At 36.8% G+C, this 14411-nt stretch overlaps 1 protein-coding gene across 1 annotated transcript; it reads left to right on the forward strand.

Annotated features, from left to right (window-relative positions):
* Nucleotides 1–9167: 9167 nt before the first annotated feature.
* On the forward strand, nucleotides 9168–12215 carry DBR1 (debranching enzyme 1). Its single transcript, XM_079005381.1, has 10 exons — nucleotides 9168–9343; nucleotides 10097–10225; nucleotides 10293–10450; nucleotides 10541–10662; nucleotides 10736–10929; nucleotides 11004–11186; nucleotides 11265–11383; nucleotides 11475–11617; nucleotides 11689–11790; nucleotides 11859–12215. Exons 2-10 carry the CDS (start codon nucleotides 10103–10105, stop codon nucleotides 11942–11944), a joined length of 1230 nt encoding a protein of 409 aa, XP_078861507.1. The 5' UTR covers nucleotides 9168–9343; nucleotides 10097–10102; the 3' UTR covers nucleotides 11945–12215.
* The last annotated feature ends 2196 nt before the right edge of the window (nucleotides 12216–14411 follow it).

The raw sequence follows: 14411 nt of genomic DNA on the forward strand, positions 1-14411 counted from the left end.
TTATTATAGTGGAACCTTCGAAAGTTGTAACTCCTCCAAAGGAACCGGTTGTGCCAAACGTTGATCAACCCGACTCTTCCAACAAGAATGTCAAAACATTGGTTATACCACCACCATTCCCATCCCGTTTGGCTTCATCGAAGAGAAATGAGGATGAAAAAGAATTTCTTGAAACCTTCCGCAAAGTCTAAATCAACATTCCCTTATTGGATGCAATCAAGAAAATACCACGCTATGCCAAATTCCTTAAGGATTTATGCACCAATAAGAGGACATTTAAGGCGAATGAAAAGATTCAAGTCAATGCAAATGTGTCTGCGGTTATCCAAAAGAAGTTACCACCCAAATGCAAGGACCCGGGAATGTTCGCTATTCCATGCACAATTGGTGATTTACATGTTGAAAGTGCAATGCTAGATCTTGGAGCTTCAATAAATGTGATGCCCTACTTGGTTTTTCAATCTCTCAATGTTGGACCTTTGGAAGAAACCGGAGTGATAATTCAATTAGCGGACAAGTCAAGTGTATTTCCAAGAGGCGTGTTAGAAGATGTACTAGTGCAAGTCAATCAACTAGTATTTCCCGCGGACTTCTATGTCACTGACCTTGAAGAGAAGACTCCATCCAAGTCATCTATGATCCTCCTTGGAAGACCTTTCATGCATACCGCTCACACAATCATTGATGTCCATAAAGGAAAGATAACTATGGAGTTTAATGGAGAAACAATTCACTTCAACATCTTTGAAGCAATGAGGTACCTTAGCAACATTTCTCCATTGTATCGGGTTGATGTGATTGAGCCAATAAACGAGATAAGCCCTAATGTATGCACAAACAAGATACTCATGGCAGATGATTGTAAGCCTAAGAGGGAAGCTCAAAGAAGATTGAATCATCCAATGATGGAAGTGATCAAGAAGAAGATAATTAAAAGGTGCAAAGAGAAGAAAAAGGCATTTCATGACAAGCACATAACCCAAAAACACTTTATTCCGGGTCAAAAATTTCTTCTTTATCATTCACACTTAAAGCTATTCTCGGAAAAGTTGCGATCTTGATGGCACGGACCTTTTATTGTTATAAAAGTGTTTGATCACGGTGCGTTTGAAATTAAGAGTTTGGAAACAAATCAAATACTCAAAGTGAATGAGCGCCGTTTGAAACCATTTTATGAAGTCTTTGACATGGGAGAATTCGACAACATAACATTGGAAACTCTGATTTACGAAGGTTGACTGGAGCGGAGTTATGTCTTGGCAAAGACGTTAAATAAATGCATTGTAAATAAATAATCTCCACTTGAAGTTTTGGGTGTTTCTAAGCTTGAAGTTGGTCTAAAAATAAGCATATTGAAGTCTAGCAATGATCTTGGTGAAGTTTGAAAAATGCCAAAAACTGCACTTTGCGCGGGTACCCGCGTAGCCGTTGCGCGACCGACCCCCAACCACGCAGATTCCGAATTCTAAATTACCCCCACATGGAATGCAATCTGATTGTTGCGCGCGGCCGGTTCCTCACCCACGCAAATGTTTGCGCGACCGACTCCCACCCTCGCAACTTACTTGCGTGAATGCCTTCCACCCTCGCATATTTTCGCACGGCCAAGACCAAATCCTTCCTTTTCTTTGCGAGACCAATGATGTTAATTCTTTATTTGCGCGGCTGCCCCCCACCCGCGCAAAGTTTGCGAGGGTACCCGCGCAAAGTTTGCGAGGGTACCCGCGCAAATATGCCACTTCATAAGAAAATTTTGAGTCATTGCATCTGCCTCCTTTGTGCGACCAAGCTTTCATCCATGTGTATTTAGGCGGACAAGAAATTCATAAGAAAATGTTGCTTCCATATCGTTCTCGTGGGCCTCCTCCATCTTGATCCCGGTATGATCCTTCCTTACTCTCATCCTAAGCATTGAGGACAATGCTTCATTTTAAGCTTGGGGTGAGGTATTTCTTATCTTTTGTTTTTATTGCATTTGGGTTGTAGATAGTTGCATCTAGGCTAATTCATTTAGGTCATTCATAAAAATTGCATAAAAATTTCAAAATTTTGCATATTTTGTTTCTTTATTTTCTAATTGTTATACTTTTGTAACACCCAAAGTTTTGAAGACCAAGAAAGGGAAGAAAACCCTAAGTTTAGGGGTCGACTCGGCGAGTCCAAGGAGGGACTCGGCGAGTCGAAGCGGGATCCGGGTCGAGGAGTAAGTGACCGACTCGGCGAGTCGGCCAAGGTGACTCGACGAGTCTGGTCTGTGCGAGGAAAACCCTAATTCCGGGAGTTGTATCCTATATAAAGGGTGTTATGTCCCTCCCTCAGCCCCCATATCACTCCAGAAGACCTGTAAACCTTATAATTCGTGTGAGCTTCCATTATTGAGAGAAATAGCTTTGGGAGGAAGGAAACTTTGGGGAGAAACTTGAAGATCAAGAAGGTTGCTTCAAGGGAGAAGTGTGTGCTCGAGATCTACTTCAGTTTGTGTTCATCTTGGAGGTATTAAGCTGCCCTTTTCCCTTCTTTGCATCTAGATCTATTTTGTCATGAGATTTGGGGGTTTTATGGTTGTTTGAGACCCAAATCGGGTTAGGGGCTTAGATATGTTGTTGCCACTTCAGATCTATGGTTGGGTGAGTCCATTATGTCATAAAGCATCAGGAGATGAGTAGTTGGTGAAGCCCTTGTGTCCTTCAACCAAACCCTAATGTGTTTTGAGCCTAGATCTCTTTAGTTATACGTAAAGTTTGCAACTTTACGTAGGGATGGAGTTTTGGAAGTATAGATCTATGGATTGGAGTCCCTGCATGACTCAAAATCCCTCTGCATGTTGGGAGATCTGAATGGACTCGGCGAGTCCTTTGAGTGGACTCGGCGAGTACCATGAAGACGAGGAGGAACTCGACGAGTGGGATGAACAGCTCGTCGAGTCGGATGAAGATAGGCATGAACTCGGCGAGTTGGATGAACAACTCGGCGAGTTGGATGAAGATTGTCGTGTGCTCGGCGAGTCTGTTCATAGACTCGGTGAGTCAGGTCGCGTGGTCCCAAACCCTTCGAGTTAAGTCTAGAGTCAGCGAGTCGAGCAAGGACTCAGTGAGTTGGACAGGACAGGAATCGGGAATCAGTAGACTCGGCGAGTAGAGTCGCGAGTGGAAGGACTCTGGACTTATGAACTCGGCGAGTCAGTAGGGTGACTCGACGAGTAGGGTTGACCTGGAAGGTTGACTTTGACCAAGACTTTGACTTTGACCTGAGTTGACTTGGTTGTCTTTCGGGGGTCAGCTAGACTCAGTGTTGCTTTGATATTGTTAGCTCGGGAAGCAAGTAGAGCAGGAGTTCAGTCAGTGGACGGGCAGCGGTCAAAGGGTTTAGCAGCAGCAGTTCAGCAGTATCAGGTGAGTCTCCTCACTGTTTGTATGGGTCTAGGGCACCAATGCCGGCCCATTTAGAATATGCATGAAAGACCAGGGGGCGGCTCCTGGCACACAATATGTTACCTGGTATGGTAGGAAGACCCGGGGGTTAGCCCTAGGCAATATGTATGAAAGACCGGGAGGTGGCTCCTGGCGCATTGTATGCTATAGATATGAAAGACCAGGAGGTGGCTTCTGGCACATTGTATGCTGTTTAGCTAAGTAGAGTAGTATGTACGGTTGTCTGTGTGATACTTGCATAGAAGACCAGGGGGTGGCCCTTGGCACACGTCTGTAAGACCAGGGGGTGGCCCTTGGCACTTGTCTGTAAGACCCAAGGAGCGGCCCAGGCTTGACCAGGAAGACCACGTGCGGCCCGTGGCATAATGGCAAGACTATGTTTGGCACATAGCACCTTACTTGGTTATGGATAAGTCAGTTATGTATGAATCTTGGCTATGAATGGTTTGTATGGTATGTGGTATCTGGGGAACTCACTAAGCTTCGTGCTTACGGCTTTCAGTTTTGGTTTCAGGTACTTCCGGTAGCGGATGATGGAGCTCGGGATGATCGCATGGCACACACCATAGATTAGTCAGCCTAGGAATGTTTTACTCTGATAATGAACATGTGTTTTGAAAACTAATACTCGGTTTATGTTTTGAAATGATGATTTTACTTTAAGTGATACTTTATTAAAAGAAATTTTTAGTCTTGAATTTTGGGACGTTACAACTTTTTAGATGCATTCTAGGTTAAGTTCATGCATTTTTGTTCTCTATTGTCTTCTCATCCCTACACATACCATAGCGCCGAGTTATAAGTATTGAATCATAGATTGGTCCTGGGTCTTGATATGGAATTCCTTGTATTTGATGAATGGGACACATTTTGAGCCTCATAGACCACTTTGAGACCGCTTGTGTGGTGGTCAGATGCAGGTAGCTTGATTGGGTCTAGGTGCGGAGGGATGTGGTTGGTCATGCCAATGTGTGCGAGCAAAGACTAGCCCGGTAAGGTATTTCGAAGACATTGAAGATATTGAAGACTCGCATCTTGGTTTTGGAGGGAGTGCCCCTTAGTACTCCCGAGTCTTGTCTGAGCCTTGCTTAGTTAGATTCTCACCACCTTTTTAGGATAGGTTATCATTTTCTAGGGGTCTAGAGTAGATAGCTAGATAGATTTTGTTTATCACACCTTGCATTTAGGTGCTTGATGAACTTTGAAGTGGGTCCCCCAACTCACATCTTTTGGTACCAAGTTTTTTTTCGGTAACACCCATTTTTGAGTCATATCCCACCCCTTTTTAGTTGATCTTGGCGCATTGTCAATGATCGTTAGGTGTTCATGTTAGTCTCCATCCTATCTTACATGGTGAAATTTCTTAGACCTTCCAAGAAGAAAACACACAAAAAAAATTGAAGAAATTTGAAAAAGTGAAGACAATAAGAGCCTATATAAAACATTATTCAAGAAAAGCAACAAAAACAAAGAAGAAAAATGAAGAAAAAGAGAAACACAAAAAGAAGAACAAGGTTCCAAGTTCAAGACTTATGTTATATGTATAATTCCAAAAAAAAATCTGAATGTCAAGCAACAAATGTGATTGAAGACCCAATAACAGAAGATCAAGAGTGAAGATTTAGGTTGTTAGGTTTAGATTTAGGTTAAGTAGAATATTTTTATTATTTTATTTTATTTTTTATTTTTGATTTTTGGTGAGAAAAGGCCTGACGATGAGACGGTAGAGTGTAAAGGACAGTACAAGGGAGAAGCCTTTGAAATCGGATGTTTGCCCGGAGGCCGTGCTGCAAAACCCTATTTCATACTATACACTTTAGCCTGAAAAATATAGGAATCATAGTGTGTGAAGAGGCGCCTTTCCTTCATGCACTATGGTCTACATTGGTGATTTAAAGTGCCCTCACTGGGCGCATCTCTGTTTCCTTTGTCTTGCACACCGCGACCGCATCCAGCCGTGATCTATTTGCCCATCAAGTGGTTAAGAATGTGGTTTATGGTTCTAAAGCGGGGAACATTTTGAAGATGCGTAGGGTCCATTGAAGGACTAATTCTAACCATGTTGACCAAGTTATATGGTATCTTGCTTTTTCTCTTTTTAGTTTAGCTCATCCCGAGCTCATTTTAGTCTTGTTCTAACTTGGGGACAAGTTAGGTTTAAGCTTGGGGTGATTTGATAGCTTATTTTATTTCTTTCTTTTTATTAGTTTATTTTAGATTTTTAGTTTTTTTATTAGTATTGCATTGTATTTTAATTAATTTCTTTATCATGGATCGTATCGGGGACTTGTTATGTTGCATGAGGAATTTTGCAGGGTTTTGGAGCTTTTTGTGATTGTGGATTAGAGTGAAGACGGCTTAGTGGGCTCCCGAGGCATTGTTGGGCTTGGCAGAATCAAAGAAGAAGAATTGGGTTTTTAAAGTTGATGGCTTGGATTATTTGGGCTTGTGAAGATGGATCATAAATTTCTAATTTTGGGTTTGGAGCATTCATTTGGTAGATAAATGATGATTGGTGGATTCAAATTACACGGATAAGGGGGGGGGGACCAAAGGAATCTTTTGTAATGGAAGGGTGGAGTAGTGGAATGGTGGACCAATGGCAACACAACAGCGTTTGCGCGGGTGGAATTTTCGTCGCGCGGGTACCCGTGCAACTGCCCAGTTTGGGCATTTTGGTCATTTGGCACACCATAACCTTGGTGGATCAGATCTAGAGGCACATTGACGATTTTTCACCATTGGACACCTGCAAGAGGCGATTTTGGGAGCTAGAAACCATTTCCTTTCATCTTTCCAATTGACCCTTGATCTTAATTAAGAAGGTGTGTTGTGGGCTTCGCCAACCTCCATACTACCTATGAGGAATCTTGGCATCTCATGCTTCATGATTGCTATAACTAATTTGGGATGAAGGATAAGCTTTGTATTAGATCCTAATGATAAACACATAAATGTTCATTGTGTTGAATTGCCATAGTTAACCAATTATTCCCAACCTTTGAGCATCTCATCAACTTGCTTAATTGCAAGATTTTTAATTATTCAAGTTTTTTTTTTTTTTTTTTTTTAGTTTTCAAGTAATCAAACACCCCCCTTTTTAGTCTAATTATAGTTAATTAGTTTAATTACACTAGTTCTTTTGGATTGCATTGGTGATTGAATACAACCATTTCCCCGATGATCGATACCCCTTTTTACCATTATATTATGTTTTATTTGCAAACAAACGGTGTAATTTGCTTGGTGGACTTGACATCCCACCAGCATTCTGCACCTGAATATCAACAAATGCTATTTCGGGTTCAACCATCCAGAACTCAGCAAATGCAGCTGTTATTGTAGGTTTACAAGCTTTATCAGACTTCAATTTGGCAACTATTTAACCTTTTTCCTTGACAGCAGTCCTAGCTGTATCTACATCTTCTTGGGAGGGAGGGGATTCTTTAAAAGTTCCTTTTCAAGTTTTTCTGAATCGTTTTTTAAGGTTGTGACCTAAAACATCTCTCCAGCACCTCCACAATCACTAGTGGTGATGATTGGACGAAATCTGAAATAGTAACAGAATAACATATTTAGTTAAGCATATCGGATGTTCAGTAGTATACTAGTATCTAGAAACTAAGATCATGTAAGCAAATTGGATATGCAGTAGTATACTAGTATCTAAGATCAAGTAAGCAGATCGGATATGGAACACTATACTAGTATCTAGAAACTAAGATCTAATAACTAATAGGGTGTTCGGCTAAACTTAATCCTATCGGGTGTCAAAGCTATAAGCTCATTTGTAGAGTTTCGCAAAAAAACTGCTTAGTAAAATTACCAAAAAGGGCTTCACACAGATTTCTTGTTCATATTAAACATGTTCACAAGAGTAGCATCCAATGTTTCAGTTCATATTAATTTCTATAGGCGAAAGTGGGAGACATCACACAGACACACAAATTTCGAACAACAACAATTGAACAACAGTAGAGATAACCAAGGATTTCACATCTAAAAGTTGCAGACTTTAATCGATTTCAACTGAAAGCAGGAAAAATCCAGATGAACGAAAGCATGAAAAATTGAATAAAATCAGACCTGAATCGAATACGTGTGATGCGAAAGTCGCCGGTCTAGCTGTTGGGTGCGACGGTTTCCGGCCAGTGGCAACGATGGAAAACGGTGGCGAGCAGGGAATCGCTTGAGGAGCCGACTTTTGGAGGTTAAATTTTATTAGGTCTAAGGGTATATTGGTCAAATTCCTAAATGTAACGAAATAAGCAGCTTTTGGTAATTAAAGAGTTACCAATTTATGAAAAATGCTTTATTATTCCAAACATTTTTTGTGGCTCATAAAAAAACTCTTTATTCCAAACACTCTCTCAACACAAATATACACAGATAGATTCGTAATCACATTCTCCAAATTTTCATCCAAATTCAAATTAGAAGTGTCGAGTGAAATAAAGAAAACAAGAAAAAAAAAACCTTCAAAGTACAATCAATTAGGGCCAACATATCAAATAGATAGCTAGATAGATAATTCCAAATTTTAACAATCTCAAAATATAGAAAACAAGAAAAATGAAAAGTCGTGGAGAAGATCATTGTTTTCCAAGGTAAATAATTGGAACACAGTTGATTTAAGCTTATATACATTAGTTTTTTCAATTGATTTCAAGAAAAAAGTTACATGAATGATAGACGGAGATCGACGTTGGCGCGTTGTGTGGAGGGAGGGGGGGGGGATGAAGAGTCGTTGAGAGACATATTTTTAGAGCACAATTATCTGTTGTTATTCACATAAAAAACTAATCTAAAAACAATTTTTAAAAGTCAAAAACCATTTTGTCTTTCTTAAGGGCAGTCTTTATCATCAATTACAGTTTTCATTGTATTTTTTTGTTTCGTTTTTTTTTTTGTACAGAAAAACCCGTATGCAAGTTATCAGTCGTTAGTGAAGCATTGCTCTTTTGCATATAAATTACTTTTGGTTGGTGTTCTTTCAATAAGTTGTAAATACTCATCCACGAAATGACCATTTTATGTTGTTATATTTAATCAGAAAAAAAAATTTCTCGATGCACCTATTATTATACATTCCTTCGTCTGCCACTATATACATATGGTAGCAAATGATTCAACATTGGCCAAAAGGATGAACATTGTAATAAGCTTAAATCATACGGACCAATGTTGTAACGAAAAAAGTTGGACTAGGGATGAGCAAAATGACCGAACCGGCTAGAAGCGGACCGGAACCGGGAACCGGAAACCGGTCTCGGCCAAAATCAAGAACCGAACCGGCCCGGCGGTTCTACCGATTCCGGTTATACCGGTTCTTGTTGTGTCTTCAAATGTTGGAACCGGTCCTCGAAAAATAGCATCATACGGTTCTGGTTTTTGCCGGTTCTACCGGTTCCGGTTATATCGGTTCCGGTTCCCGGTTCCAAAAATCCACAAAAATAACGTCCCGGTCTTGGTCCGACCGGTTCCGGCCGGTTCCCCGATCCATATGCTCATCCCTAAGTTGGACGAAGCTGCTTATTTTACTAACAACTTTTTTTTTTTTGACAAAGTTCACTATATATACAAAAGGACCATTATGTAATTTATCCTAGCATTTTCTTTTTTTATATTAAAATTTTGTAAATTTTAGTTCTAACATTAAAACAATTCAAGTATTCAACTTCCAATAGCAGTAAGAAATTGTTACAGGAAATTTGATTTTTAAAAACGAGTACAAAATTACTCAACAATCATTTCCACCCGTATATGTTTTGCTCTAGAAAACCTTGGCGCGACAGATTCTAAACCCACATATTCCGAATATCATTCAGTCGCCGGCGTTTTCAACTTCCCGTCATCTTCTCCGGCAAGATCTTGTGTCTACTTTTCCTTCCCTCCCTCTACCGTAAACTGAGGTATGCATTTCATAGGTTGTCCTCGAAGTTATGTTGCTAAGCTATGCCCTCCATCTGTTCGATAAAATGTCCAAGTGAGCCAAATTACATTGTTTGTGTCCTTCTCAGGAGACTCCACTCATCTTTAAGTAGAAATTCATGCGTACCTTTTCATTATTGCAAATTTATTGCAAATTAAGTGATGATAATGTGACATGATTTCATCTATTTGATATTCCAATTGTTTAGGATAACTAATTTTCATATATTAGGGCTTGTTTGACTAATGCGTCTTAATCATGGTTTAACCAAGTGTATGGTGTGAGTGAATGCAAGTTACCACCTACAAGCAGTTGTAGATATGGCCACTATTATACTAATGCATTCACATAAAGACATAAACTGTATACATGAAATACAAGTATCAAATGATTAATCCTTTCACAATGCTCAAACTCAAACACATAACCAGGTTTTTTAGGTTGTCAATCTTACAACAAAGTCTCCCCAATTCCATGCTTTCATGTTTTAAAGAGATTATTTAAGAACACACACACACACACACACTTGATATTTCAATAACTAATAACTCAACAATGTAATCCACAAATCGTTACTAAACTACTCAAATCACCAATTCAACCTAATCCTGAGTAAGAAACAAACTACCTCAAACTCAAAATATGAAATCAAACACTAAACATAATCATATATTTAGTTTCTGTTTTTACCAATTTGTATTTCAATGATTCTCACACCCGTTTGACTCAACAGATATCCATGAAGATTGCAATAGAAGGCTGTATGCATGGGGATCTTGATAATGTATATGCAACTCTCTTGCATTTACAAGAAGTTGAGAGGACACAAATTGATCTTCTAATATGCTGTGGTGATTTCCAGGTTTGTCCTTCATTTTTTCAATTTCCAAACACAAACCACATGTTTTTATTTATTTATTTTTTATCAGGCTGTTAGGAATGAGAAAGATTTAGAAAGCTTAAGTGTTCCACCTAAATATAGAAGCATGAATTCTTTCTGGAAATACTACTCAGGAGAAAAAGTAGCTCCATTTCCAACTATTTTCATTGGAGGAAATCATGAAGCTTCCAATTACCTCTGGGAATTGTGAGTTTATTTATTTATTTATTTTTTCTTTATGGCTAATTTCAAATAATTTTTTTTTATCTATTAACGTATTATTACCTGTTTCTCTAGATACTATGGAGGATGGGCAGCACCTGATATATACTTCTTGGGATTTGCAGGAGTTGTGAAATTTGGGGGTATTCGCATCGGGGGCATTTCTGGAATTTACAAGTCCCGAGATTATCGTTCAGGTTAAGTTATATCTTAAAACTTTACAAAAACAAAATAAAAAATTGTACACCTATTCTCACAACAATTATACAGGACATTTTGAAAGGGCTCCATATAACAATAGTGATATAAAGTCAATATATCATGTGAGGGAATATGATGTTCACAAACTCATGCAAATTGAAGAACCTGTTGACATTTTTTTGTCACATGATTGGCCACTTGGCATCACTGATCATGGAAACTGGAAAAAACTTGTTCGTGATAAACCTTATTTTGAGAAGGAGGTAATTTGATTCTCTTCTATTTTTCGAATCAAACATTCTTTTTTTATATAATTCCAAGAAAGTCCTTATTTCAGATTGAGGAGAGAAGTTTGGGAAGTAAAGCTGCTGCAGAATTGTTAGAGAAACTAAAACCTCCTTACTGGTTTTCTGCTCATTTACATTGCAAATTTGCTGCTTTAGTTCAACATCAAGATGGAGGTCAAGTCACAAAGTTTCTTGCTCTTGATAAATGTATCCCAAGGCGTAAATTTTTACAGGTGAAATTTCTTTCTTCGTAATCATAGTTGACTTTCCTCTCGTTGACTTTTTTTTTCTTCCAATTTTGAATTCGATAGATTATTGAAGTTGAATCGGATCCTGGTCCATATGAGATTGAATATGACGAAGAGTGGCTAGCAATCACCCGTAGATTCAATTCCATTTTTCCTCTCACTAAAATGCCTATGAATTTTGGGTACGTGTAAATCGCTGGAAGAATGTCGCAATTAGGTTATTTATTTATTTATATAATCCATAATAAGAATTTTTATTTGGGTTAATTTTAGGGGTGTAGAGTTTGAAATGGAAGAATGTCGCAAATGGGTGAAAAGTAAGCTGAAATCCAGAGGGAGTAGTAAACCTTTTGAATTTGTTCGCACTGTTCCTTGTTACAATTCTTCTCAAACTCTCGCTAATCATTCTTTTTCAGGTATATTTTTTTATTTACAACATATGTTTTTTTTTTTTTCCTAAAATAAATTATTTTTATTTAAACGTCAGGGCATATTCGTAATCCTCAAACGGAATCTCTATTAGAGTTTCTAGAAGTTGGGTATCTTCTTGATAAGAGTGGGCCCACCCCTAGTCAAAGTCAAAGTCCAGGTATTGTATTTTATTTACATTAAGTTGGAGAATTTAAAAAAGACTAATTTTAATTGTTATGATTATAGTCGCAGTTGATTACGATAGTGAAGATGGACCCATTGAAGAAGATGCTGATGAAATACAACTCCCAGAAGAAGAAGATGATGTTTAAATGTAAGATTATTAATTTAAATATATTTTTGGTTTTAGATTATTTGTTAATTGTAGTGGAGATGAGATGAGATGGTGTGGTTGCATACACTTCACGTTAAGTAATATGAAGAAGATGTTCTTAGCTTGTAAGCATCATTCAAAGGAAAGGACCAAAAACAAAAACAAAAACAAATTTTACTTTTGGAGATGCGTGTGAATTTGTGATGTGGTAATATTTTGTTTTTTTGAAAATTGAAAATGGTTGGTTGCTTTTTTGACCAAAAACCGAAGGTAGATTTTTCATGCTTTATTTGTTATGTTGGTAACGTGATTGTTATGTTAACTTTGTTATGTAGATATGATATGATATGGTAAGGATAGGGTCATTGTTTTGAATTATAAAAGTATAGTTTGTTGGACTTGAACTTGGACTTGGACCTTTCTCATATCATATATATCCATGAGGACCAGATTTTTGGATGACGATTGCTGAAAAAGATGACCCAACATGCTACAATATTGACATCATCAAATTATTATTATTATTATTGTTATTATTATTATTATTTTTATATCGTTATCACTTATCATCATCCTTGTTTAATGGATCTGTCAAAGTTAAAATTTAAGAAAGGATTAAAAAGATATTTGTTTGTAAATATATAATAATTTTCTATAGAAATTTATGTCCAACATTCTACAATAGCATCATCGTATGTTGCGGTGGGTGTGAACTGACACTACCCCACTTCCTAATCCATTTCTGAAAGGTATGTGGATCAGTTTTTGAATACATCTATGGATCCAATGGATCAAAGTGAATAAATACGTGGATCCTCAAAAGGTTTATCCAATCGACTGGATATATTTTGAGAAAATTGTAAATTTAGTAAAATATGTTAATTAATTTATGGAAAATAGCCAATAAAAACCTAAATTGTATTTTTAGCCATTAAAATTGCAGATGGATTAAGTCCAACTGTGATTTTGACAACCCATCTGCAAACATATAAGTCGATAAAACACAGACGTGATTTAACAATTTGTACGTTAGCAAATGTCTTTTTTATTTTTATTATTTTTTGTTGTTGTTATATAAATACCTCATTCGCCCCCTTAAAATCGCACATGAATTAAGCCCATCTGCGATTTCCTCTCAATTTCAACTGTGATTTTGGGTTTTTTTATTATTTATTTTGACTACGAAATTGATAGGGTTCGACTACGACACAACCTTATTATCAACAAGTTATACGCACAAAATGTATTATTTTCAAAATTTTAAACTAAACATCGTCGACACTCTTTTCTAGTTTATATCTACTCTCTCAATTATACATTGAATCCATATAAAGAATTTATGTTATGTAAAATCCCACATAATCATAATGTGTTGTTGGTTTGTATAGAGTTCTCGGTCAATCTGTTGGTGTTAAGTTAAATCTTCAAATTCTAAAAACACCTAAAACAAGTAACAATTATATCTTTAACACATATTAATGTTAAATTATTTTCTAAAATAATTTAAATGGCCAAAAATAATTAAAGGCTAAAACAAATTAATGTTAAGTAATTAGAAACATCAATCCTTATAACAACTAAACAAATATAAAATTGAAGTTTTAAATGTAATCAAATTTTTCAGAAAGAGTTTTCCAATAAAAAAGAGTGAAAAATAAAGCAATTTTTTTATACTAGCCACAACTATGTTCACAGATGAGTTCTTATGTTCATAGATGGACTAGTCCATCTACGAACATACAAGTCACTAAGACACGTCCACGTCTGTGCTTTAGCAACTTGTACGTTTCGCAGATGTGTTGTCAAAATCGCAGATAAACTTAATCCATCTGCGATTTTGGTGGCTAAAAATGTCATTTAAGTTTTTTTTGGCAATTTTCCACAAAATAATCAATATTTTTGGGTAAGTTTACAATTTTCTCATCTATTTATCTTTAACTCTATTTATTTTTGTTTATCTTTTTATTTTCCTTTTTAACTAATTGTAAAGTTAATTAATATAATCATTATAAAATAATTAAGTTAATTATTTTCCAACACTTCAATTTCATTCAATGGTAAGAGATGTAAAGGTGAGTACACCCCCTTTGGACAATTTCATTCAACGGTAAATTGGTAATCAAATTTTATTGTCAGTGCGGATAATTTGAACTTTCTTTTTAAGAAAAATACAACCATCAAACTCTTCTTTTTTGTTTCAATCTTATTAAATTTAGTTTTTATTATTTAAAAATTAAGCATTTCAAAATGAATTGTTCTATATTCAAATACAATATATTCAACTTTGGGGATCCTTTAAATAATTTTTTTATTATTTAGATTTATTTACTTAGAGTTTCAACTATTTTGTCACTTAAGCACCACATCATTTTTTCTCCATCTCCCACCACTTCCATCCCTTACAAATAATCCATCTCTCCAAACGATTCCTAACATACAATTAATGAATCATATAACACGAGTAA

Source organism: Lactuca serriola, chromosome 6 (genome assembly GCF_051521515.1).
Source record: "Lactuca serriola cultivar US96UC23 chromosome 6, Lser_US96UC23_V15, whole genome shotgun sequence".
Lineage (NCBI taxonomy): Eukaryota > Viridiplantae > Streptophyta > Magnoliopsida > Asterales > Asteraceae > Lactuca > Lactuca serriola.

Coding starts and splice junctions, on each gene's coding strand:
- DBR1 (XM_079005381.1), top strand. CDS start 10,103: ATGAAGATTGCAATAGAAGGCTGTATGCATGGGGATCTTGATAATGTA. Junction 10,226..10,292: donor TATGCTGTGGTGATTTCCAG/GTTTGTCCTTCA, acceptor ATTTTTTATCAG/GCTGTTAGGAATGAGAAAGA. Junction 11,618..11,688: donor CGCTAATCATTCTTTTTCAG/GTATATTTTTTT, acceptor TTTAAACGTCAG/GGCATATTCGTAATCCTCAA.